General features: G+C 52.1%; 2 protein-coding genes across 2 annotated transcripts; one reads left to right on the forward strand and one right to left on the reverse strand.

The window, feature by feature from the left end:
• The first annotated feature begins 47 nt into the window (after positions 1 to 47).
• Positions 48 to 12,719, forward strand: PCYOX1L (prenylcysteine oxidase 1 like). Its single transcript, XM_020903426.2, has 6 exons — positions 48 to 372; positions 4,799 to 5,005; positions 6,492 to 6,666; positions 8,511 to 8,722; positions 11,170 to 11,310; positions 11,758 to 12,719. The coding sequence occupies exons 1-6, from the start codon at positions 48 to 50 to the stop codon at positions 12,414 to 12,416; spliced, it is 1,719 nt and encodes a 572-aa protein (XP_020759085.2). The 3' UTR covers positions 12,417 to 12,719.
• Positions 12,720 to 17,395: 4,676 nt separating this feature from the next.
• On the reverse strand, positions 17,396 to 21,425 carry IL17B (interleukin 17B). Its single transcript, XM_020903394.2, has 3 exons — positions 21,310 to 21,425; positions 18,942 to 19,231; positions 17,396 to 17,695 (listed from the first exon to the last, which is right to left on the reverse strand). Exons 1-3 carry the CDS (start codon positions 21,328 to 21,330, stop codon positions 17,464 to 17,466), a joined length of 543 nt encoding a protein of 180 aa, XP_020759053.1. The 5' UTR covers positions 21,331 to 21,425; the 3' UTR covers positions 17,396 to 17,463.
• Between the last annotated feature and the right edge of the window lie 3,167 nt (positions 21,426 to 24,592).

Raw genomic sequence — 24,592 nt, forward strand, 5'->3', positions numbered from 1 at the left:
AGCACCCAAAGCGCGCACACCTGCGCCGGGGCAGGACAAGCCAGCCAATGAGGAAACCGCATCCAGGAGGCGGGACGGAGAAGTTGCCAATGACAGAGCCTGCCCCCAGAGAGATGCGGCTAATGAGGGCCTCGTGCCGAAGAGGGACTGCCGCTTGTCCAATAAGAAGCTGTGACCAGAGAGTCTGGAAGGCGGAACAGCCAGTTGGGCGCTGGGGCGGGGCGGGGAACCCAGCGCCAACCCGCCAGTGCCCGAGCCCCGGCGTGCTGCCCCCATCGCTGCCCGCCATGGCCCACGCTGCCCGGCTCCTGGCCGCGCTGGCCGCGCTCCTCGCTGCCGCCGCTACAGGCGATGCCCAGCCCAGTAAAATCGGTGCGGGAAGGACTGGGTGGGGTGCAGATCTGGGGAGGGCTGCGAGGGAAAGGGGTTGTCAGCCGGGAGCAGCTGGATGGGGGAAGGGGAAGGCAGCTGCAAGAGGGAGGGGTCCTCGGCAGAGGAGCTGGGTGGAGAAGAGCCGAAGCACTGCGACTGGGCGAGGAAGGGGACCGCAGTAGGCAAGGTGCTGATGGGGAGGGAGGCGTGGGTCTGTGTCCAGGGCTACCTGAGGTAGAAAAGAGCCTTGGGGCAGGACTGGTCACTGATCTCACCAGCAGGTTCAGGGGCATTGAGCATCTGCCCTCGACCTGGCTCTTTGCCAGGTGCCCCCAGGACTCTGGCCTGTCTGGATGATGTCATTCACACAGGTTTATTGAGGGTCGTCTGTGTAGCAGGCACTGGTCCATAGTTCCTGTCAGGAGGAGGAGAGACTTCACAATACAAGGAAGTTAGTGCTAAGGCTGAGAAAGACTGTGAATATAGAGGAAGGGCACTCACCCCAGTCTTTGTGGGCTCTGGGAGGGCTTCCAGAAGTAACATCTAAGCCAAAAACCTCATGGAGGGTAGGAGACAGTTCTAGGAGAGACAGAACCCATGATAAGTCCCCTGGGGACAGATTTGCTGAATGACAAAGCGAGGAATTTTTCACAGTAGTCTTCTTATTTATTTGCCTTTTTTTTTTCAACATTTTATGTTGAAAATTTTCAAACCTAGACCAAAGTTGAAAGACTTATACATTGATCATCTCTTTACCCAGCACCTAGATTCTGCGTTAAGAAACTGCTACTATATTTGCTTTATCATAGACCTATCCCATATGCATTAATCCATCTTACATTTTAATGCTTTTCAAAATAAATTGCAGACATCAGAACATACTGCTAAATACTTGATCATGTATATAACTAACATTCCATATTTGTTTATACTTTTTTCCTCTTAACATTTGTCATTCGAACTCAACATGAATCAAAGATTTCCAAGTCCCTCATATATCAGATTTCTGTAGGCAGAGATGCTGGGTTCCTGGTGTGGGAGCGGAGTGCCTCTCATTGGGAGGGAGGGCTGCCCCATGGGAGTGCCACAGACATAATGGGGCCAGTGCAGTGCTAAGGTCTGCATTACCAAACCCCAGCTCAGGCCATAAAGGATTAAGACAGGCTGAAGCGTGCCAGAAATCAATTTATGACTGAACATTTAGGGTTTTCAGAGGAGAGAGAATCCTGAGAGCCAGAGTGGAGAGAGAAGGCCTGATGAAGGAGATGGATTTGGAGACAGGCTTTGAAGGATGGAGAAGAAAGGCAGGCAAGGTCTTGATGTGCAGGGCTCCAGCATCTCTTGAGAAAGGGCAGCAGAGCATGGCATTTCCCAGTGACCACTGAGGAAGGGGCAGGACCTCCTCACAGCTCAACCATTTCTGCCAATGCCGAACTTGCTGCCCGCCTCATTCCAGCTGGCCCTACCCACCTCACCCCAGGCATCATCAAGGCAAGAGACTTGGCAATGCCAAGCTTCTTGCAACTTTCTTGATTTTCCTCGGTGCTCTGATAAGAGCTTCTGTGCGTCCTCAGTGGCTTGGACTCTACCCATAATGGGAATGAGGAGCTTCCTATTAAGATGGCATAACCCTCAGGCTGCTTCTTGATCAAATCTGAACACCTTGGTGTGGCATCGGACCCTTTAAATTCCCTCGTAATTCCACCCGGGCCCTGCTCATGCTGTTCTCTCTGCAGAGAATTGGTTTCTGCTCACTGGTAAAACCCACTGTCCTCCAGGATCCTGATCTACATTGCTTCCCTGTGAAGCATGGGGCCCATACTCTCAGGCAGACTTCCTCGCTTCAAGATTCTCTGGAATCCTGCTGTTGTACTTGGTCATGCATTGTCATTGCTAACTGCATGAATCTGTCCTCTCATTCCCTGCCCATGCTCAGGGGGACAGGGCCCTCTCTGTTTCATTCATTCTATGTCCAGCAAATCTTACCACAGACTGGAGAGCAGGTGTCAGGTCACTGGTGTTGAAGGAGCCAGTTCTTAGTGAGTTGAGGTCTTCTGCTTCCCTATAGACTTTGGGCAGCTTCCAGGTCTTGTGATAGCAATTTCTCTTGGCGGGGGAGGGGGGAGGGGAGGGTAATTCAGGGCTTTGTCAAAATTGGAAAGGGTGGGAAGCACTTGGTTTAAAAGGTTAAAGGGTATCCTTGGAAGTGGTTTTGTAAACACTGAGAATAAGGAAGTAATTTTTTCTTTCAAAATGGAATAGTGAGCTCTACTGCCTGCCAGAATCTGGGGACATAGGGACCTGCCCTCAGTCCCTGACAGATCATTTGAGTAGTGTCCCACGGACCAGGCCAGGGTAAGGAGAGGATGCTGTGGGAAAATGAAAGAGGGACAGTTGTCTTAGGCAGGTCAGGTCAGCCAGCTAAGAATGACATATAAGGGCCACAGAGGTCAGCAAGGCACAAGATGACAGCGTTTCTGACAAAGGGAACAGTGTGGACAAAGGCACAGGCATGATAGGGCAACATCTCTGTTCCACAGCAAAAGAAGCTGAGGCAGGGGACTAACCTGATGGTCCAGTGGTTGAGACTGTGCTTCCACTACAGGGGGCGCGAGTTCTATCCCTGGTCAAGGAATAAAGATCCCATATGCTGCATGGTATGGCCAAAAAAAGAAATTGAGGCAGACAAGAAGGTGGAGTGTTGCATGGCTGAGGCAGGACATAGAATAAGTAAATGGAGACCAGATCATAAAGAACCTTGTAGTTTTGCCTTCTTGACAAGAGTTAGTAGTCTTAGGGTCCAACAGGGGTGTGTGTGTGTGTGTGTGTGCGCGTGCACGTGCGTGCATGCTCAGTCGTGTCCAGTTCTTTGCAACCCCATGGACTGTAGCCCACCAGGCTCCTCTGTCCATGGAATTATCCAAGCAAGAATACTGGAGTGGGTTTTGCCATTTCCTCCTCCAGGGGATCTTCCTGATCCAGGGATTGAACCTGCGTCTCTTGTACCTCCTACATTGGCAGGCAAATTCTTGACTACTGCGCCACCTGGAAAGCCCACCATGGGTCTCGTAAGGGCAAATCTCCTTCTCTTTGGTAGGTTACTAGACTGTCAGGTGAGAGGAAAGCTGTGTCTTAAGTACCTGGTGGGCAAAAGCTGTGGGCAGCATGGCTGTCCGGCTCAGGAGCTCCACAGCTGCTTCACTGTCCTCTCAGTGCTGTGTGATGATTACTGTCTGTCTGATCAGTGGTTCCTAGCAGCAAGAGCCCTGGCCAGTCACACACTCTTCTCAGTGACTTGGATCAGAATATTGATGGTTTCCTTGGTTTGCAACCAAGGAAAGGAGGAGGAGAAGTAAAGACAGTGGGTAAGACCCAAAAAGATGTCAAAAAGCTGAAACTATAACAAGAGTCCAAAGTGAAAAATAGTGCCCTCTATGGTGATGAGTTATCTGTCACGGTGAATTCCAGACTTGACAAACATGGATATGGAAATGACTTAAGTGTCAGGTGAGAAGTTGCAATAGACCAAGGGTTGGTTGACTGCTTAATTTAAAGGCCAGAGAGTAAATATTTTAGGCTGTGCTTACAGTCTGTGTTCCAACTTTACTCAACTCTGCCTGGCATGAAAGAGACATAGCCAGTAAGCTAAAGAAAGGGCATGGTTCCATTCCAATAAAGCTTCAGCTTGCAAAAACAGAAATCTGCCTTGATTTGGCTCTCAGGCTGTAGTTTGCCAACCCCTGGATTAAGGAGTGGATTCCTAATACTAATCTAACCTAATTACCTGGCAGTGACCAGGTATTCACCAATTCATAGTAAAATATCCCTGGTGGTTCAGATGGTAAAGAATCCACCTGCAATGTGAGAGACCTGGGTTCAATCCCTGGGTTGGGAAGATCCCCTAGAAAAGGGAACAGTATTCTGGCCTGGAGAATTCCATGGACAGAGCAGCCTGGCAGGTTACACACAGTCCATGGGGTTGCAGAGTCGAACACGACTGAGTGACTTTCACTTTGACTTTCAATGAGTTTGTATAAAGTTAGATTTATTCTCTTAAATAAATTTTGAGATTCTTCCCTGCCCCTTTGCTGCTAACTTGTCTTTTTCTTTAAAAAATAAGGGTTATAGTAGGTGATAGTTTGCAGGTTGTACTTTGCTGTTTATTGATAGCTTTACTGCCTGATGAATTTCATGGATGGAGGAGCCTAGCAGGCTACAGTTCATGGGGTTGCAAAGAGTCGGAAATGATTGAGCAGCTAACACTTTACTAATCACTAGTCTACAGATTTCCTTTTTGAGATGTTAAAAGCCTATGAGATGCGAGTACCTAGGAAACCACTGGCCCAGGAGACTGAGAAGGAGTGACCCACAGTCTCATGCCCCTGCTCTGTCTCTCCTCATGCCTGCCTCCTGGGCCTGATGACAGCTGTGGTTGGAGCTGGAATCGGGGGCTCTGCTGTGGCCCACTTCCTCCAACAGCACTTTGGCCCCCGGGTGCAGATCGACGTATTCGAGAAGGGGACCGTGGGCGGCCGCCTAGCCACCATCTCCGTCAACAAACAGCACTATGAGAGCGGCGCTGCCTCCTTTCACTCCCTGAGCCTCCACATGCAGGGTTTCGTCAAGCAGCTGGGTGAGTGCACCATCCTGGGGCTGGCGGCAGCCCTCGGGCCCTTCCCAGGTGACCCTGATGGTCAAGGCCAGAAGGTCATGTAGCCAATCTCCTCATTTTACAGATGGAGCAGCTGAGACCAGAGAGGGGAAGGAACTTGCCTGAGGTTACACAGTGAGTTAGTTGCAGAGCCTGGATTAGAATTCAGGTTTGACAGCCCCACCCCCAGACTAGTTTCTTTCCCCATCAGTTTACTGCTTCTCAATAATCTATAATCATAATGGCTTCCACATGCTGTGTGCTTACCAAGCACCTGGCGTCCTTCTGGATGGTACATAGACATTACCCCTAATCCTCCTACCAGCCTGCAAGATGGGTGCTGTATCTCCTCCCAAGGAAACTGAGACTCAGAAAGTGTATACACCTGGGCTAAGGCCCTACACCTAATAAGTGAGAGAGCCGAGATTCAGCCCCAGCAGCATCTGTCAAAACCACAAATATATATACCACTGGATGCAGAAATTCCACTTCTCAGAAGTGATCCTGTAAGTGTGCTCACAGGCGTACAGAGCAGCAGACACACAAGGTTACTCATCACAGCACTGTTTGTAATAGTAAAAAGTTGAAAATATCCTACCTGCCCATCCACTAGGACCTGAGACTAAATATTTTTTAAGCACATAGCAGACTATTCAGTAGCCAAGTCCTATATGCCCAGGTATAGAACACTCTATTAAGATGCACATGTCAGTAAGGTGCAGGCCACTGTGTATATTAATAGTATATGGGGTTGGGTGGAGGGAGGGACAGCTCACAGATGTGTACATATTTGTAAGTGTTGGCACAAAATATCTCTAGAAGGATGCTGAAGGAATATACTTACTGGTTGCCTCTGGTAGGGGAACTTTGTGGTTTAGGGATAGGAATAGGAGGGAAAAAGAGAAAAACCCATGACTTAGGGCAAGACCTATAATCTCTAAGCCTCACCTTCCATCCATCCATCTTTACCTGGGGGGTACTGACTCTTGTCCTGCCTCTCCCGAGACTGTGAGAGGATGAAGTGAGATCCGAAGCTCCAGGGCTCTGTCGGGTGTAGAGTGCTGGTGGCTGTCAGGAGCTGTGATTTCTTCCTTGTGGCCTTGCTGCCCCGGGCCACCATCCCAGAGCAAGCTGACAGCCATGGCTGTCAGCCCCTGGACGACCCAGGAGGACGACTGAATCTCCCTCACTCATGGCTGAGTGGATCCCTGTTAGAAAAACAAATAAAATGGAATACGAGTTTAATTTTCATTTCTTTGTTGACTAGCCAGGCCAGACATCTCCCCAGCACACTGTTCACTGTTCTTGAACAAGCAGCACAGATGCGCCAAACATAGTGTCACGTTCCCTTCGGTGGAGTGATCCTTCAGGATGGCCCTGAATTTAAGCTCCGGGCATTGCTAGGTTCCCCTGGGGTTCGGGGGGGGGCTCTGTAGGGGACCTAAGGGCCTCTTCCTTGTCTCCTCAGGGCTGCGGCACCGGCGCGAGGTGGGAGGCAGGAGCGCCATCTTCAATGGAGAGAACTTCGTGCTGGAGGAGACAGACTGGTACCTGCTGAACCTCTTCCGCCTTTGGTGGCACTACGGCATCAGCTTCCTGAGACTGCAGATGTGGGTGGAGGAGGTCATGGAGAAGTTCATGAGGTAGGGCTGGGCAGAGCCTTGGGGAGGGCCTTCCAGAGGGAGAGAGGAAAAGAGGTGCAGAAGGAACCAACTTGACTGTACATTGTCGAAATGGAAAAGGTACTCACTGGGTGTGAGAATTCCGCCCAGGTTCCGAGCACACCCCCAGCATCAGGAAGGGACTTACTTTAGTACAGCGGTACGTGGTCTCTCTTGTCACACTGGCATCCTCTTTCCCGTGGCTGAACTGGTAAATAAAAGCATGGGTTGCAGGACTTCCCTGGTGGTCCAGTCATTAAGACTGTTTCTAGTGCAAGGGTCATGGGTTTGATCCCTGGTCAGGGAACTAAAATCCCACATCCCTTGTGCTCTGGCAAAAAAAAAAAAGCATGGGTTGCAAACTCAGCCACCTTCAAGGGCCTACCTGGGGTGTGAATAAGTGAAGCAGTTTAGTGACAGGGAAGGATAAGGAGTGAGGGGTCCTGAAGAGCCAGGCCGCATCTGAATGGGCAGCTAGCTCTCTGCTCAAGCCCCTTGTGGCTATGTGGAAATGCCAGCCTCACAGGGCACCATCTTCCAGTTTTTCAGAAGAAACTGGAAATCCAATTGTATGTGAAATTAGTTTTTCAGTGCGTGCAACCAGTTCATCTTACAAAGCAAATAAGACATATCTGTGGGCCACCATTTACAAACTCTTTTGTCCTCCAGACCCATCTAGAACAAACACCTTTCTTTACCAGTTATCTCTTCCTCATGTCCCAGCCCCCTCCGCATCAACTCCAGATAAGAAGGGCAAGTATCCTGTTGTCACTGTGCCCACCACTCACGCACCAGGCTGGTCCCTAGCTCTCCCCGACAGTCAGTCCTTCCAACGGTTCTCCCTGTTTCCTGGCCTAGGTGCAGAGACTTCAGGATCCAACAATTGTTCATGGCCTCCAGGCCTTCTTCCTGGTTTCTGGCACTTCTCTGCTCTTCCCACTCCTGTAACTATGCTTTTTATGGCACTTCTTCTTTGTACTCTCCGGGTAGCCCCAAAGTTAGGTCTTCACTCCTCTTTCCTCTTTCTTATAGTTTTCTCCCTTGTCAATTTTATCCAAAACCCCAGCACCAAGTTCTCCCTTTAGTGGGAGGCAGCCTCTACCTGTGAGCCCCAGTTGCCCCTTAAGTTCCAGACCCACTACCTAAGCAGTTTCTCACTGCTTTCTGGACACCTCTATTTGGGCTTCTTGTCAACAACCAAACCCGGCACATTTACAGAACAGCCCGAGCAGACGCAACATTCCACAGGCCACCATCCAAAAGTTCATCAGCCGACGGCTTCAGAAAAATGCCAGTCCTGGAGGGGGGGAGAGTCGTGGGGGAAGAAGACATTAGCGAGGGGGTGAGTGGGAGCCTTGTTGGACCGAGCCACAGGGGAGGACAGGGCAGGCTAGCAGAGAGCGTGACAACTTTGGCATGAGGCAGCTGCCATGGGGTCCAGTGTGGTCCTAGAAGCCAGGGAAGAGCAGCTGTTGCTGGAGAGGGGATATGTCAGTGGGGCAGGCATGGCCCACTGCTTGGCAGTCCCACTGAGTGAGAAGAGGACTGCATCCTCATCAGGGAGTGGCTTGAGAGGTGATATGATTGTCAGAGGAGCCACCATGTGAAGCCAGGTTCTAGTGGGATCCAAAGTATTTGCCCTTCCCTCTGGGCTGTCCCTCCAGGTGGGGGCCAGCAAATAGACCAAAGGTAACATAACAAGCTTCCTCTCCTACCCCTACACTACATGGAGAGGAGGGGTGGGCCCCCAGGTGCAGTGACCCAGCGGCAGGGGGTCAGCAGAAAAGCCTTTCTGCACAAGGACTCTGGGTCCACATGTCTCCCAGGATCTATAAGTACCAGGCGCACGGTTACGCCTTCTCGGGTGTGGAGGAACTGCTCTACTCGCTGGGGGAATCTGCCTTTGTCAACATGACCCAGCGCTCCGTGGCTGAGTCCCTGCTCCAGGTGGGCGTCACCCAGCGCTTTATCGACGACGTAGTCTCCGCCGTCCTGCGGGCCAGCTATGGCCAGTCAGCAGCGATGCCTGCCTTTGCCGGTAAGCATCCAGCCCTCAGCCTGCCCACCTGCCCTTCCCCAGCCCTCCCTGTAATAACCTTACATTTACCTGACTCAGTACATGACATCACCCCAACACCCTTTGATTCTGGCATCCGTCCTCTCAGTTGGCAGGAGAGGGTGTTCAACTCACTTGACAGCGAAAGGGAAGCTCAGATCTCAGGTCCGGGGTGTTTCTGCCACTCCTGTTTGGATTGGTTTCATGATCTGCCCCGCCAAGGCCTCTGGGCTCCTGGGTATCCACTTATTAGAGCACCGCATCTTCCCAGCTCATTACTAGGGTGGGCGGGCACATGTATCACCTACCATCTCCCAGCACAGGACACAGATCTGCCCAAGAGAGACATCAGGGCACATCTTCCCCAAGGTGTGGTGACTATTCTGGGCCTTGAAAGATACAGAAGGATTTTATTGGGGCAGTGGAGGGCCGGGGAGGGGCATTCAAGGCCAAGGAACTACACAGGCACTCACTGGCCTGCTTGGCTGGGTCCCTCTCCTCTCCTGCCTTCTGACATGGAAGGCCCAGGCTCAGTCCCGTGTCCTTTTCTGCTCTCAATTACTCAGCCTCCCTTGGTGAGCTCAGCCAGTCTTGGGGCTTCAGTTCCGCCCACCTGACTCCCAAACATAACCTCTAGCCCAGACCTGTCTCCAGAACTGCAAGCTCATGTGTCAGCTGTCACTCTTATGTCCACACTGGAAGGGCTAATGGGCGTCTCAGACTCAGTGCATCCAAACCTGAGCTTCTGATCTTTCCCCTCAAGCCTGCCCCTCCCAGCCTACCCATAGCTTGGCTGGTAATTACTCCTTTCGGTTGCTCCAGCCAAAACCTTGAATCATTGCTTTCTCTCGTATCCTTTGTGTCGTGAGTCAGGCAATTCCATCTGCTTTACCTTCCATGTATACCTAGACTCTGACTGCTTCCTAGCAGTGCCTCTTCCTTGGTCTAAGCACTAGCATCCTTCACCAGGATTGCTACAAGTCTCCTACCAGATCCCCCACCCTCTGCCCACTCCCTGGCCCCTCCAAACTCAACACATCACCCAGATGATCCTTTTAAAACAAAAGACAGATCCTGACAGGCCTGCTTGTAAGACTGTAACGGCTCCTACTTTCCTTCAAGGAAAATCCAAAGTCCTTCCAGTGGTCTGCAGGGCCCTGTGTGGTCTAGGCCTCACCATCTCACCACTCATGCACCCCAGGCCAGCCACTCTGGTCTCCTTGCCATGTCTCCAGCATCCCAGGTACAATCCCACCTTGAGGCTTTTGTGTGGCCATCCCTCTGCCTGGAAGAATCTTCCTGGAGAGCAGTTATAGTACACTCTTGCCTCCCATGTCTCTGGGAAGATGTTGCCTTTTCATCGAAGCTGCCTAACCTCTCCTACCCTCAGCAGTCTCAGTCCCCTTGCCCTGCCAGTATCATCTTCTAGCAGGCTACTGAATTGACTTGTTTTATCTCTTCCCACTAGAATGCAGGCTTCCCAATGGGAATCTGTCCCCTTTGTTTACTGAGATATCCATACAACAGTACTGACCATCATAGGCTCTCAGACCATTTTTGCTGAATAAATGAATGAAAGGGTTTATAATTAACAAGTACCTCCCACATGCCCAGGATACTCTTCCTCTGGCCACTGCTAACTCCTTCCCAGCCATCTGGTCCTGCCTAGTGTGCCCTCAGAGAGACAACCCTGCTCACTCTTTCAGCATCTTGTAGATATCCTTTGAGATATAATTCATGTATCACACAGTGCACGCATTTAAAGTGTAGGAGTCAATGGCTTTCAGAACATTCAGAGTTGTAACTCCATCTGGCTTCCCTGGTGACACAGCAATAAATAATTCACCTGCTAACGCAGGAGCCATGGGTTCAATCCCTGGGTCGGGACTATCCCCTGGAGGAGGAAATGGAAACCCACTCTAGAATTCTTGCTGGAAAAAAAATCCCATGGACAGAGGAGCCTGGTGGGCTACAGTCCACAGGGTCGCGAAGAGCCAGACATGACTGAGCGACTAAGTGTGCACACACATACACCTGTGTCTCCATCACCACAATCAATTTGAGAACATTTTCACTGCCCTCAAAACTCATCCCTATAGCCAGCAGTTCCAGCATCCCCTAGCCTTCCAGCCCTAGGCAACTGCAAATTTGCTCTGTGTTTCTATGGATTTGCCCATTCTGGGCAGTCTGTTTAAATAGAATCATACAATCTGTGGTCTTCTATAGTGGCTCTTGCACTGAGGATAATGTTTTTACTTTACAGCATTGTGAATTCTATTGTATTTATTTCTGTGTATTGTCTCTCCGAGCTGGAGTTGAGAGGAGTCTTGGCCTGGGACAGAGGCCTGGGTAGGATGGTGCTGGACTCTCCAGCCCCACTGCCTAGAGGTTGAGAAGCCACTGGTCGCCCTCCCTCCCCCTTTGCCCAGGAGCCATGTCGCTAGCCGGGGCCCAAGGTAGCCTGTGGTCTGTGGAAGGAGGCAACAAGCTGGTCTGTTCTGGTCTGCTGAAGCTCACCAAGGCCAACGTGATCCATGCCACGGTGACCACTGTGACCCTGCAGCCAACAGGTAAGTAGACAGAGCTGGGGCCACGACCCCTCCCTTCCTACACAGTGAACACTTCCACCTCCTCTATCCCTAAAACTCCTCTGCTGGGGTGCAGTTCCCAGCACTGCCAAGTGACACCAGAGGGCACTGTTGTCCTGATTCAAATGTCAGAGCCAGGAAGCAGAGACTTGCATTCATCTAGCCCCGTTCATTTGACCACTGAGGACTCACAGCCTTGCCCATGTTTCCCAGCTAGTCAGCGCCACAGCCAGAGAAAGAGCCTGGGTTTCCTGATTCCGGTCCAGGGCTCGCCCTGCTACCATACCTGCATGGATAAACTGACACAGCAGCTGGACGGCACGGCTGCACCCAGGTTCTTGTCCCCTCGCTGCTGGGCCCCGGATGGCAGGTGATGGGTAGAAGCCAAGAAAGAAGTTGACTTTTGTGTTCTCTTCTCTCTCCGTCCAGAGGGGAAACCCTTGTATCGGGTCAGGTATGAGAATGAGGCGGGCACGGGCTCTGACAACTATGACATAGTGGTCATCGCCACCCCCCTGCACCTGGACAACAGCAGCACCATCGCCTTTGAAGGATTCGACCCGCCCATCGATGTCGTCCAGGGCTCTTTCCAGCCCACCATCGTCTCCTTGGTCCATGGCTACCTCAACTCTTCCTACTTTGGCTTCCCCGACCCTAAGCTTTTCCCCTTTGCCAATATCCTTACCACAGATTTTCCCAGCTTCTTCTGTGCCCTGGACAACATCTGTCCTGTCAACATCTCAGCCAACTTCCGGCGGAAGCAGCCTCAGGAGGCCGCTGTTTGGCGAGTCCAGTCCCCCCAGCCCCTCCTCCGGTCCCAGCTGAAGACCCTCTTTCGCTCCTATTACTCAGTCCAGACAGCCGAGTGGCAGGCCCACCCCGTCCACAGCCCCCACACCCCCCTCCCACGGTTCACACTGCACGACCAGCTCTTCCACCTCAATGCCCTGGAGTGGGCGGCCAGCTCCGTGGAGGTGACGGCTGTGGCTGCCAAGAACGTGGCACTGCTGGCTTTCAACCGCTGGTACCAGGACCTAGACAAGATTGACCAAAAGGATTTGATGCACAAGGTGAAGACCGAGCTGTGAGGGCTCCGAGGAGAGCTGGAAATGTCCAGCCTCTGCTGAAGAAGGACTCCCTTCACAGCAGCCAAGATCGTATAAGCCACGCACACCCACAGAGTCCTTCTCTGACCTCTCCTGTGTGGAGTGTTCTTTCCCTCCAGTGTGGGTCCCGGTGACCCACACTGCCTTTCCATCTTAAGGATTCTCACAGTGGTTGCTTTTTTTTGAAGGGGGAGAGTAAGAGAAGGGGAAGAATATTCAAGCCAATGTATTCACTTATTTATTTTATTTTTTTTTTAAGAAGAAATAAAAATCCATCTTAAGCTGCTTCTGACTTTGTTTTCTAAGTAGAAGATGGTGATAACTGTGGTAGGGAATATAAGGCAGAGAATTTTGAATCCAGTTTCTTTATTGTCTACTCCCAACAGGTACCTAAGGAACATCTCCAATGAAACATATGTAACCAGATGGTTACAAATAGAGGGAAGATGAGAAAACATAAATAAGACAGGATAATAGCTCCTATATGTTAGACTTCTTAAATGCAAGTACCTAGTTAAGAACTTTAACTAGACACCACCCAAGTCTTTAAACAACACTGCATATTGGAAGAGATGCCTGGAAGGATACAAGGAAGAAATAGTTACCCCAGCAGAGCTGGGAGCCTAGCTCTGAGCCTCCTGGCAACCAGTGAGAAAAGGGAAATATACCAGGCCATAGAAAGAGGAACACTTTTTTCCTTGGCAACTAGAAGAAATGACCATTCTGTCCATTAAGAGTCTTGTCTTATGAGAAGACAAGTTCCCAGCTGGTAGAAGGCAGTTGTGCCTCACCCCCAAACGTCTACCCAGAAGAGAAAAGGGAGGAAAGATGGTGGTATGATGAAGTTTGTTGGAGACTGGATGCCCAACTCCTATTCAAACCAGCTAAACCTGGTTCTGAGGAGGGCCCACATCCCCAGGAGGATACCACGCTGCCAAATGACATTGGCATTGTAAATTCCTAATAGGAAGAGTCCCAGAGATCATCCAAGTAACTTCCCTCTTTTCGTAGAGATGGAGGTAAAAGCCCATAGTGAGGAACGAATTTGCCCAGTCTCTTGATGAATTCATAGAATTTAAATCCAGAGCTTCTCTTTAAAAGTTAACTGAATTCAGTATAGGACAAAATACCCTTCAAGGTGGCAGAGGCCCAAATCTGTCTGAAGTTGCTTTTACTATGTGGAAGTGATGGGAGTGAAAGAGATGGTGACTTTGAAGTGCACATAGCATGCACTCATTGGTCATTATAGGAAATAGGAAGCCGACACACATCAGTAAGATACTTTTGGTTGTGGCAGTAGTAAAAAACCAAACCCAAACTAGCCTAAGCAATAAAAGGGTCTTATTAAAGTCCAGGCACAGGGCAGGCATTGAGTGTGGGGCAATACCAGTGTCATCACTTCTTTCGTGGTCAGAGATGGCCACCAACAGCTCCCAGGGCCAGAGGGTCTTCTCTCATGACCCCTGAAGCAGAGTCTGGGCTCTGGGACTACTGGGCCCTTACTGAACCAATTCCTGTGGTCACATGAACACCACATGCAGATGGCTTAGGATTTAGCTACTGGACCAGTACCTGGGACACAAGGGATGAGATTAAACTAATCAGCTTAGAACAGCCCTGAGGAAGAGGTGATCTCCAGACTACAAGATCAGAGGGGTGGAAAGGGTGCTGTGGAGAGGTCAACCAGATGCAGGATGGAGCTGTTCCCTCCCCCTCCTCTCAGCTCCAGTGAAATCTACATGCAATGATTTCTTGTCAAGGCTTGTGTTTGAAATAAGGATGCTGTGGGCTGTTGTGGTGTAACTGATGATCACTGGTACTGGGGCTGGAGGACCAAGGCCAATACCAGACTTGTCCTTAAAAACCCTCGCATCCCTCAGGGTGTGTGCACAGAAAAGGCCAACCAGGGCAGATACACTTGATCCTCAGCCTGACTGCAGTGGGCTCGCTGGTCCTCAGAAACTTCCTCTGTCTGGGTAGGCAGGCCTGAACAGCTCAGAACAAAAACAGACCAAGATGCCTACTCTGCCTGCTTCCACAAGCCCAAACGTGACAGCTGGATCCCACGACCTCTTTGCCAGAAGGAAAAGCCAGGGATTCCTGAAGGCAGCAGAAGGGAGTGAGGAAACCAGCAGGAAGCCTTGGCCTCAGAGCCCACCGTAGCCTTCTTAGTCCAGGAAAGAGGCCCCCATGGGTCCACAGTTCTCTGGGAGAAGACAGCATTTGCAAAGACAGATCCCTACAACCTGCCAAATGAAACAGGAAAGAGGTCACACCACCTCAGTAGTCCTGGGTGCAACATTGTTATTCAGTCGCTCAGTTGTGACAGATTTTTTGCAACCCCATGGACCGCAGCACACCTTCCCTGTCCTTCACCACCTCCCAGAGTTTGCTCAAACGCATGTCAACTGAGTCAGTGATGCAATCTAACCATCTCGTCCTCTGTCAACCCCCTCTCCTCCTGCCTTCAATCTTTCCCAGCACTGGTCTTTTCCAACAAGTAGTAGATGTGTAAAACTTTCCCCCTAGACTCCACCCTTAGAGCAGGTAACCCAAGCAAAATCTCAGCACCTTGTGGGGAGCGGGTGGTTAGAGGGTAGAATTTGGGGTAGGTGAGGAATAGTGAGAGAGAGAGGAATTCCCTGCTACTGACCCACCTTTGAAGAAGCAACAGGAGCAAAGGGCAGATTGTGGGCTCCCCCTAGAGGCTTCTGTGCATGCTGCTGCTGCTGCTAAGTCACTTCAGTCATGTCCGACTCTGTGCAACCCCATAGACAACAGCCCACCAGGCTCCTTTGTCCCTGGGATTCTCCAGGCAAGAATACTGGAGTGGGTTGCCCTTTCCTTCTCCAATGCATGCATGTATGCTAAGTCACTTCAGTTGTGTCCGACTCTGTGCGACGCTATAGACAGCAGCCCACCAGGCTCCTCTGTCCACAGGATTCTCTAGGCAAGAATACTGGAGTGGACTGTCATTTCCTTCTCCATCTGTGCATGAGTGCATGCATTCATTCACCAAGGCCTGCACCTCTATTTTGCACAAAGTGTTGGAGATGGAGCTCTGAAGGAGTTAGATGAGGCCTCTGTTCCTGTGGAATGGGAGTTTCTCACCAGACAGTGGAAAACAGGAAACCCATGTAGAACACACAAAGTTGGGGAAAGTGTAGACCTGGCTCTCTGAAGATCCTGAACTCCCCATCGCTGCCTTTAAACCAGGGAACTGGGAAAGACCAACCATCAGCCCAAGCTCATGAGGCCAGGCTCCTAAGTCACAGAATGGTAAAACCAAAGACGACCCTGGGGAGATCCCTAAATCCCACTGCTTGCTTCACAGTTGAGAAAACGGAAGCCCAGAAAAACAAAAAGGCAACATCCATATAAAATTAACGAGCATTCATTGAGCACCAGCCTGTGTGTGTATGATATTCTCATAGGAAGAGGACAGGCAGTCCCACCCACATTAGAAGTTTCCTCACCCAATCCCTATGCCCTGGGCACCCGGAGGGGCTCCCAGGCCCTTACCCCACAAAAAGGCCTTGGAGGCCCTTGTGTGCTGCTGAAGTCTTAAGGCCTGGAGAGCAGACTGCAGGGGCCACAGGGAAGAGCCACCCCCCATGGAGGTGAAGCGGCTGCTGAAGGCATCAGCACGCGCTGGCACGTGAAGTCTATTTTCCATGTGTCTGGAACCAGGCCGAAGCTTCCTAGGGTAATTTTAACCAGTATCCACTCTAGAACAATACCAAAAATGGTAAGTTACTTGCCAGCCCAGACAGGCACATACCTAACCACTGCCCTTTCATGAATTAGACCCTGAAAACATTCAGAACGAAGGCTGCTTTAGGCGCTGAAGTTTGAGCCGCCAAGTATTCTACACTGACGGCTAGCCGTCTTCTTGAAATTAACTCTAAAGTGCCAGCTATTCTTACCTTCAGAAAACACCGCCTGAGCTCCTCAGCTGTCTTCAGAGAGGGATGGTATTTTTAGCCCCTAGAACAGCTGATTTAGGATTTGCTGCAGGGGCTAGGAGGGCACAGGAGGATTGGATTGCAAGGGTCTAATGGGTGGGGTGGGGGGAGGGATTAGTGTCGGGGGTTAGAAGTCAGCAGGAGCTTTAGGACAAATAAGTCCATACAGGCTTTTTTTTTTTTTTAAACTTTTGACTGTATCCCACGGCATGTGGGATCTTAACTCTCCAACCAGGGATCGAATCCACACCCCCTGCATTGGAAGGCAGAGTTTAACCACTGGACTGCCAGGTAAGTCCCCACACTGCATTTTTGATCAGCAAAGGGTCTTGGTATAAGTGAGCAGTACTCAAAATGTGGTCCCCAAGCCAGCAGCGTCAGTATCACCTGGGAACCACTGCATTAGAAACACAAAGTCTCAGGCCCTCCCCCAGGCCCCCTCCCCACCCTCCACGGCACACTCACTCCCGCCCCCCAACCCCCAGCTGCAAGGGCTTGTTTGCAGTAACCCTTGACTTCACCAGGGAGAATCAGCCCTTGTTCACTCCTAGATAGGCTTCTACTAGCAAAGCTCCAATAACGTGACTGAAATAAAGGCTTATAAATGCAAAGAAAGTATCTGACTGTCCTAAATGGTAGAAAGGACTTCCTAGGTGACTCAGATGGTAAAGAATCTGCCTGCAATGTAGGAGACCCAGGTTCAATCCCTGGGTCGGAAAAGTCCCCTGGAGAAGGGAATGGCAACCTACTCTAGTATTCTTGCCTGGAGAATTCCAAGGACGGAGGAGCCTGGCAGGCTACAGTCCATGGGGTTGTAAAGAGTAGGACACAACTGAGCAACTAACACTTAAATGGTAAAAATGAATGTACAGTTTTTGTAATAACCCATCTCAGTGTTGAAGAACTCTGGGTGATGGAAAATCTTCCTCCACATTGATCGAAATCTACCTCCCACCCCGTTTTGGCTTCAGAGCCACAAGGAGCAAACCCAAGGTCTTGCTTTACAAAAGACAGCCTTTACTTTTCATCGCCTCACTCGGCAAGGGGGTGCGGGGAGGGCTGTCTCAGAAGATGCAGGTGCAGCCCACGGCAATGGTCTCCATGACTGCGCGCTGGCGGCAGGGCCCGGTGCGTGGTGGCAGCGGGCAGAGGCGGCGACGCACAGGCACCTGGCTGAACACGGGCACGCTCACCATGCTGCGGTCCTCCTGCATGGTGAAGGGGTTCACGCAGCCCAGACACAAGCACCGTGCCTCTGGCAGGTCTGCAGGAATGCGGCTGGGGTCATGGTTGATGCTGTGAAAAGGCAGGAGAGAACGCAGGGCATAAAGAAGGAAGATCGCGGGATGGACAAACAGGCACCCACCACCACGCCCCTGCCTTTCCGAGCCCAGGTTTCGACTGCATAGCAAGCATGTGCCATGTGGAAGACAGGCAGTGGACTTGTGGGCCCGCAGCATCAGCATTGCCCGGGCGCTGGTTAGAAATGCAGAACCTCCCCCTACCCTAGACCTCCTGAATCAGAGCCTACATACTCACAAGATCCCCAAGAAGGTCAAGGGCACAGCAAAGTAGAAGCCCGGCTTCAGAGGGTCTTTACAGACCCTTTCAGTTCCCACATTCCAGGTATGGGAGCCACTAGCAACATGGGGCTGTTCGAGCTTAAAATAATCCAAACTAGCTCCTCAGTGATACTAGCCACATTCTAAGTGCTCAGGAGCCACATGAGGCTAGTGGCTACCACAATGAACTTTACACTGTCACAGAAAGTTCTATGAACATACTGTTCTAGAGTCTCAAGATATAAATTGTGTGGCTAAAAATCTTTGGCCTGGGTTCGTGAGTGAGGACCCCTCAAGGTCAGTCCTTTTCTTTATTATTTAATCAACACGTACACACTGGGCCCCTTCTGTGTGCCAGGTGCTGTGCTGGGAAGTGGAGCTACAACCAAGGTAAGACACCACTGCTGTCCCCTAGGGGCAGAGGGTCTTGATTCCCAAGCCCAGCAGTGTATTCTAACCATGTGGAGATGTAGAAAATGCTACTTGCTGGGCCTCATCCCTGGAGATTTTGATTGGATGGGGCGTGAGAATCCTTAGATGATTCTGATACAGGCACTGGGATGGTCCCATCTAGCGTGAGAGATAGATGTGCACACAGCCAACTCAGCATTGCCTGAAAGTGCTGTAACCAGAGGTGTGTACAAGGCACTCCGAGCTGGAGGACATAGCATTAGGGGAAGGCCTTTCAGGCCCTTCACTGGAGACTTGGAGAATACAACATCAGTGCCCGGCATAGATATCTCATTTCATAACAAGTCAGTGAAATAGATACTACTATCACTTCCACTTATAGTTGAGGGATCTGAGGCTCAGAGAGGCTAATCAACTTGCCCAAAGCCACACAGCCAGTAAAAGGCAGAGCCAGGATGCAGACCTAAGCCTCTGAATCCAAGGTCTTCACTCTTGACACGGAGAGTGGGCAGGGCATCCCCTTCAGCCCCCAACACGAAACTTTCCCATGGCTGCCTGGCCTGGCCTACCTGTAGCCCCAGGGTGACAGGCTCCTCTTGTTGGACAGCCACAGCTGCAGGTTGACCTCGCACTTCCTCCTGGCCGGCTCAGAGCTGTTCCTCAGCTGGGCCACCATCTCCGCCAGGTTCCTCTCATATTCCTCCATGCGGGCATAGGGCTTTGCCCGGGACACCAGGTCCAGTGGCAACTGGTGAGGCCCAGGGGCCAGGGTCCCAGGCCGCCCTGGCCCCTTTCTCTTGCCTTTGGGGTTCCTGGGCTGGCCCAGCCCCAAGAAGATGGAAATGGTGAGAAGGAACAGCTGGGGAAGAAGGCCAAAGGTCAAAGGTGGGAGAGACAGGTCACTGTCTAGGCCAAGACTCAGGCACAAGGAAGAAGGAGAGAAGAAAGACCTCTAGCGGAGCCACCTGTCAAGCCCTGGCCTGGTCCCACCAGCCCGTCACACCTGTATTGATACATGTGCATGCCGCATTCATCACTAAATCCTGTTGCACCTCTTAAAAACCTCCCCACCCATCCACTTCTCTACCTGCACCAACCTGTCAGTTTCCCGGACAGCTCAGCAGCCTTTTATCTGGTACTCCACATCTCCCCATCTCCCCCTGGCTCCTTCCGATCAGTTCTCCACACCTGCCCAACGATAGGTTGTAATGCCAACCTATTAACATCCCCTCCCCAGGCCAGACCTCTGCTGTGTTCTCCCTCCTCAAATCACACCTGGCTTCCTCTTGCACCCATGCTTCAGCCTCAGGCCTTCTCTCGAACCTTCCTCTCCTTGCACAAGGACTTTGCACAGGCTGCTTCCTGCAGTCACCCCGCATGTCTCAGCTTCAGTATCACTTCCTTAGGGAGGCCTCTGTGGACCTTCTTGGGCTCTCAGCACCCCACGCCTCCTTCATGACTGCCGTCCTCCAGTGTACGTGTGATCCTTTCCCAAGTCAGACCCCACTAAGCACCAGCTCCGTGAGAGCCAGCACTCTGTTTCCACACACTGCCTTGTCCCCCATGTCCGCACGGTACTGGGCACTTAGGTATTCAGTGAACATTTGCTGAGTGAATGAATGCCTGTCACCACCTCTGCCTGTCTGTAGCTTGCAGTCTGGCAAGGAAAACAGATGGTGAACAAGAAACAAGCACCTAAGTCTCGCTAGCAGCAGGGTGAGGATGGGACCACACAGCGCCGTGTGGTCAGAGATGAACAGGGCCACCCGCTTAGCCTGGTGGCAGTGGGGTGGTCTTGCAAAGCCTTTCTGGGGAAGGGGGCATTTCTGGTGAGGTTTGAAGAATAAGACAGAGGCAGACGTAGGCAGAGGAAGCCTAAAAATGGTATGGAGGTGGGGGAGGGAACTGTGTGAGAAGAAGTTTCAGTGGCTTAAAACTTTGCTGAAAGGAAATGGTGGGGCTGAAATAGAGTGGACAGGAGGTGAGCACAGGAGATAAAGTTGGTGATGCGTGCAGGTCATGGCCAGAGACCCCTGATGAACTCCAAGACCCACGCCCCAACCATCTGCCTTCCCGACCCCTTGTCCACCCCCAACCGCTCTGCCCACCTCTCCCTGCACAACAAGCAGCATCAGGAAAGCCTCTCAGTCACATGGGAGAGGACCTGGGTGCCCAGCAGAATGCAGACTCCACAGGAAGCCGGGAGAGGAGGGCCAGGACTTGGGTGGGAGCCAAGGCTGGTCAGAAGGGAGAAACCTCCAGAGGGGACTTCATCTCCTCCCTGAGCCTAGCCAGGCTCCTACCTGCCCTGGACCCCTCACCCCACCACCCGCATGGCCCGTGCTGATCTCTCCTGCCTACCCAGCTAGTCTTGACCCTTGCAAACAAGTTTCAGCAGAACCCCTCTTGGTAGACCGTTTCTTGGCACCAAACCCATGACAGATTCAAGTCGCTGGTACAGAAAGACATCTCCCTAACAATAGGCTTTCTCATCTGAGCTTCTCACATGGCATTCTTAAACCTGGCTTTCCACTCAGAGAAATTCAGAAGAGAACCCATCTCCTTCATCCCTTTAGAGATGGGAAACAGAGAAACAGAAGGACCTGCCCAAGGTCACACAGCCTGGATCTCAGGACACAGAGACTCTGGAAAAACCCCGATAACTGAGATTGCCAAGATCTCCTCAGTTGCCTTTGGCCTGAAAGGGCCTTGGTGCAGTGGGGCTGCGCCCAGCTCAGGAGCCGGAGCCGCTGGCCATAGCTGCAGGCTCTGAGACCAGTCTCTGTTTCTCTCTCGTCCTGGGGGACAGGACAGAGGGAGAACTTGCTTCTGCAGATTCCAAGCCAAACAGAGGCGGCCATTAATCAATGGAGAAGAAGTAAAGAAACACTCAGGCCCTAAAAAGGAGTGGGGGTGGGGTGGGGAATCGCCACGTACCAGGTTGTACGGCCAGTCCATCCCGCGAGCCAGGCAATCAGCCTGCAGCTGCTGCCCGCCTGGAACCCCAGATGCCTCCGCCACGAGAATGGCAGCAACAGGACTCAGCGCAGCAATTATAGCTCGTCAGGGGGCTGCCGGGGGAGTGGGTGGGTGGGCTCGTCATCGCCTGGGAACCTTGGGCTCCCAGCTGGCGGGCCTGGCGCAGTGGCAGGCGGTGAGGGGCGTGGGGGCAGGCCAGGAGCCGGGCTGAGGTGCCCAGGGGCTGTTGACTGAGGGACAATGCCCTGTGTGTCTGGTGGGGCTCTGGCGGGTGGCACCTCCGCCTGTGGCCTGCGGCTGGCCGCCCAGCCAGCACCCACAGGGCCACCTAAGACAATCAGCTTCGTTAGTTTGGGGGATGGCAAGGGGGCGAGGGTGGAGGAGGGACAGGCTGTCCGTTGGTCAGGACAGTAAATGTTCTTGGAGCACGCTGGCCAGGAGCAAGACACAGGCCCCATATCCCAGGGAAACAGCCTCAGGCACTCCAGCCTCAGCCAGCCCCAGGTGAGCTCAGAGGCCCTCGGCAACCCCGTAGTTCCCAGGCAGGGAAACTGAGGCCAGAGTGAAGAAGGGACTTGTCCAGGATTATACAGTGAGTGAGGGATGCCAGAGCCGGGGTTCATACCTGGTCTCCGGGCAGGGCTTTATCCACCCTCCATGCTGCTTTTCTTGGCATATCTTCTGCACAGCTCCAGCCTGCTACGAACATGCTTCTGAATCTGTGTGCTCTCACGAGGGCCAAGTTCATGAGGTCCATGAGGACTTGATGGCCAGCTGTGCCGGCCTTCTGGATGCAGTGCTCCCCGTCACGTAGAAAAGGTCTCCACTCCAAGGGCCCGTCCCTGAGTGGCTGCTTGTGACTTCCATCCTCTCTCAGCCTCAGTTTCCTTCTCTGTGAAATGGGAGCCGTGCCCCGGAATCAGTGGTGGCCTGGAAATTTCTCCTGGAAATCTTTCTGAGTCTCATTTCCCCAGTGTCTAGAACAACTTCTAGGGGTTGTTACTAGGAGTAAGGGAAATAAGCCACATTAAACAGCTGATACAGTGCCTGGCATGTAGTATGTGCTCAATAAACCTAGCTGTTTATTATGAAGACTATCACTGTACAATAATAGTGTAATTGTTCTTGGGAACGTTAGCTGTTCTATTTAGCATTAGAGCAAGCACAGTTCTCATGACCCAGACAACTCTCCTTTCTACCTCTTTGGGTCCACCCTCCTGGCTGAGAGCTTTGGTCCTCACGGGCTCTGGCCAAAATTTCATGAGCTTAGGTAACCCCAGGGTCCTCTTGTCTAGGAATTATGAGCTGGATGGACCTGGTCTGGGTCTCTCCCCTCAAGTGAACAACCCAGCTGAATGTGAGCAAGCAAGCTCCCCTGAGGAGAAGGTGAAAGGGGGTGTGAAGAGGACAGAGGACAGGCTCCAGGACTGCACCGTCCTGTTCGGGGCCACTCTTGGCCATTTACAGGAATCGCCGAGGGGAAGAACGCAGGGTGCAAGGCGCTCCTGAATGTCACAAGATTAATCTGTCCGGGGCAGGTTTCCACAGCATAACTGAGAAGCTGGCTGAGGCTCGAGCTCATGAGAGATACCACCATATTTGGTCAAATACTAGACAGGGCTCTATTCTATCGTTGGAAACTCCAGAGGGAGGGGGACTCTGAAAATACCTCCTCAAGCAACAAAGGCCCCCAGTCCCACCCCAGGCTGCCCCAGCCCCAACACCACGGTCCTTTGGACGTGTGAAACAGCCAGCATGAGGAGGCAAAGGATGGGGGCAAGCTGGTTGTAACCTGTGCACCCTTCTTGCTGACCTCCTGCTGCTGCTGCTGGTGGGGTCCCACAGACATGCAGCTGGGGGGCCCTTCCCTGCATCCACACAAAGGGAGAAATTAAAAGGTGGGAATTGGGCTACAAGGGGGTTCCTCAGCTTCTCAGGACCCCTGAAACCACCACACTCTTCTTCCCTGCCAGCAACACACACTGCAGGCTTCCATCTCCCAAAGACAGGGTTTGGCTGCCTCAGCTTCCAACTTCACACAGGTTCCAGGGTCCTGGCCCCAGAGTTCTAATGAGGCAGCCCCAGGAATCTGCACCTTATCAAGGATCCAGTCAGGGAACTACAGGGTTCCTCACCCATCACCTGCCCCATCACCATTCTACCACAGGGAGACCAAGGCCCAGGGAGGGACAGGCCTTACCCAAGCTCACACAGCATGTTGGTACAAAGCTGAGTAAGGCTGGTTCAAGCACAATTTATTCTCCTAATTCTTAAGCAGGGCGCCTGGATTCAACCCCTGGTCAGGGAACTAGATCCCACATGCTGCACCTAAGAGTTTGCATGCTACAACTAAAGATCCCACGTGCCACAACTAAGACCCAACGCAGGCAAATAAATAAATTCAATTTTTTTTTAAAAGACAGAGAACCTAGAAGCCAGGCCAGTCCCTCTGGTGGCCCCAGAGAGGGGAGAGGGATCTGTGGATAGTTAAGCAGGTACAGTGAGGAGTCAAGTATGGGCCCAGTCACCATCATTGGGTTTCCCATTCCTGGGCCAGCTCAAGCCAGGAAGCAGGCCCATTCTTCCAACCTTGGTTTCTAGAAACCACTGAGAGGTCATCAGACCTGAAGGATATCCTGAGGATGAGCCCTGGCTGACCACTGAGGGACCTTACCCTGCAGGTCAGAGCCAGGCCTGAAGGAGGCATGATAACAGAGACCCCACAGAGACCCCTTACGTCTTTCCTCACAGTCAGTGACCAATACAGGGGATCAGGGAAGGGCTACATGGGCTGGAGAGCAAGGGGCAGGAAATGGTCGTGCTCAGAGCCACCAGGTCCCTCGGAGGCCGCCCAGCTAGAAGCAGTTCTGTACTCACCGCCAGGTGGCACCACCAGAAAGCCAGATGTCCCCGAGGAGCAGGCAAACCCTGGCAGAACTTTCACGCCAGCCACTCCTTTTCCCTGGATGAAAACAAGGGAACCAGGTAAGTAAAAGTCTTGTGCCTGCCCATGGCCACCCAAGCAACCCTAGCGTTGATGAGGACCAGTGCCTGGGACACCTTCCACATCAGAGCAGGAACTGCATGACACGCAACCAGCCAGGAGTGAGGGGGCAGGGGCCGGGTGGTGGCTTCTGTCTGCTGAGTGAGTGACTGCCTTTACTTGGAGCACCTACCATGTGTTAGGCCCTAGGCCTCCGGCACCAGGACAATGCAGTCTTCAGGAAAACAATAAGTAATA

The sequence above is a fragment of the Odocoileus virginianus genome, chromosome 3 (assembly GCF_023699985.2).
Source record: "Odocoileus virginianus isolate 20LAN1187 ecotype Illinois chromosome 3, Ovbor_1.2, whole genome shotgun sequence".
Taxonomy (NCBI): Eukaryota; Metazoa; Chordata; class Mammalia; order Artiodactyla; family Cervidae; genus Odocoileus; species Odocoileus virginianus.

Excerpts from the sequence above, each read along its gene's own strand:
- PCYOX1L (XM_020903426.2), top strand. The coding sequence starts at position 48 with ATGAGGAAACCGCATCCAGGAGGCGGGACGGAGAAGTTGCCAATGACA. Across the intron at positions 5,006-6,491 it reads GGGTTTCGTCAAGCAGCTGG|GGCTGCGGCACCGGCGCGAG; the intron begins GTGAGTGCACCA and ends TTGTCTCCTCAG. Across the intron at positions 6,667-8,510 it reads GTCATGGAGAAGTTCATGAG|GATCTATAAGTACCAGGCGC; the intron begins GTAGGGCTGGGC and ends CATGTCTCCCAG.
- IL17B (XM_020903394.2), bottom strand. The coding sequence starts at position 21,330 with ATGGACTGGCCGTACAACCTG. Across the intron at positions 19,232-21,309 it reads TGGACTGGCCGTACAACCTG|CTGTTCCTTCTCACCATTTC; the intron begins GTACGTGGCGAT and ends CTTCTTCCCCAG. Across the intron at positions 17,696-18,941 it reads CTGTCACCCTGGGGCTACAG|CATCAACCATGACCCCAGCC; the intron begins GTAGGCCAGGCC and ends GCCTTTTCACAG.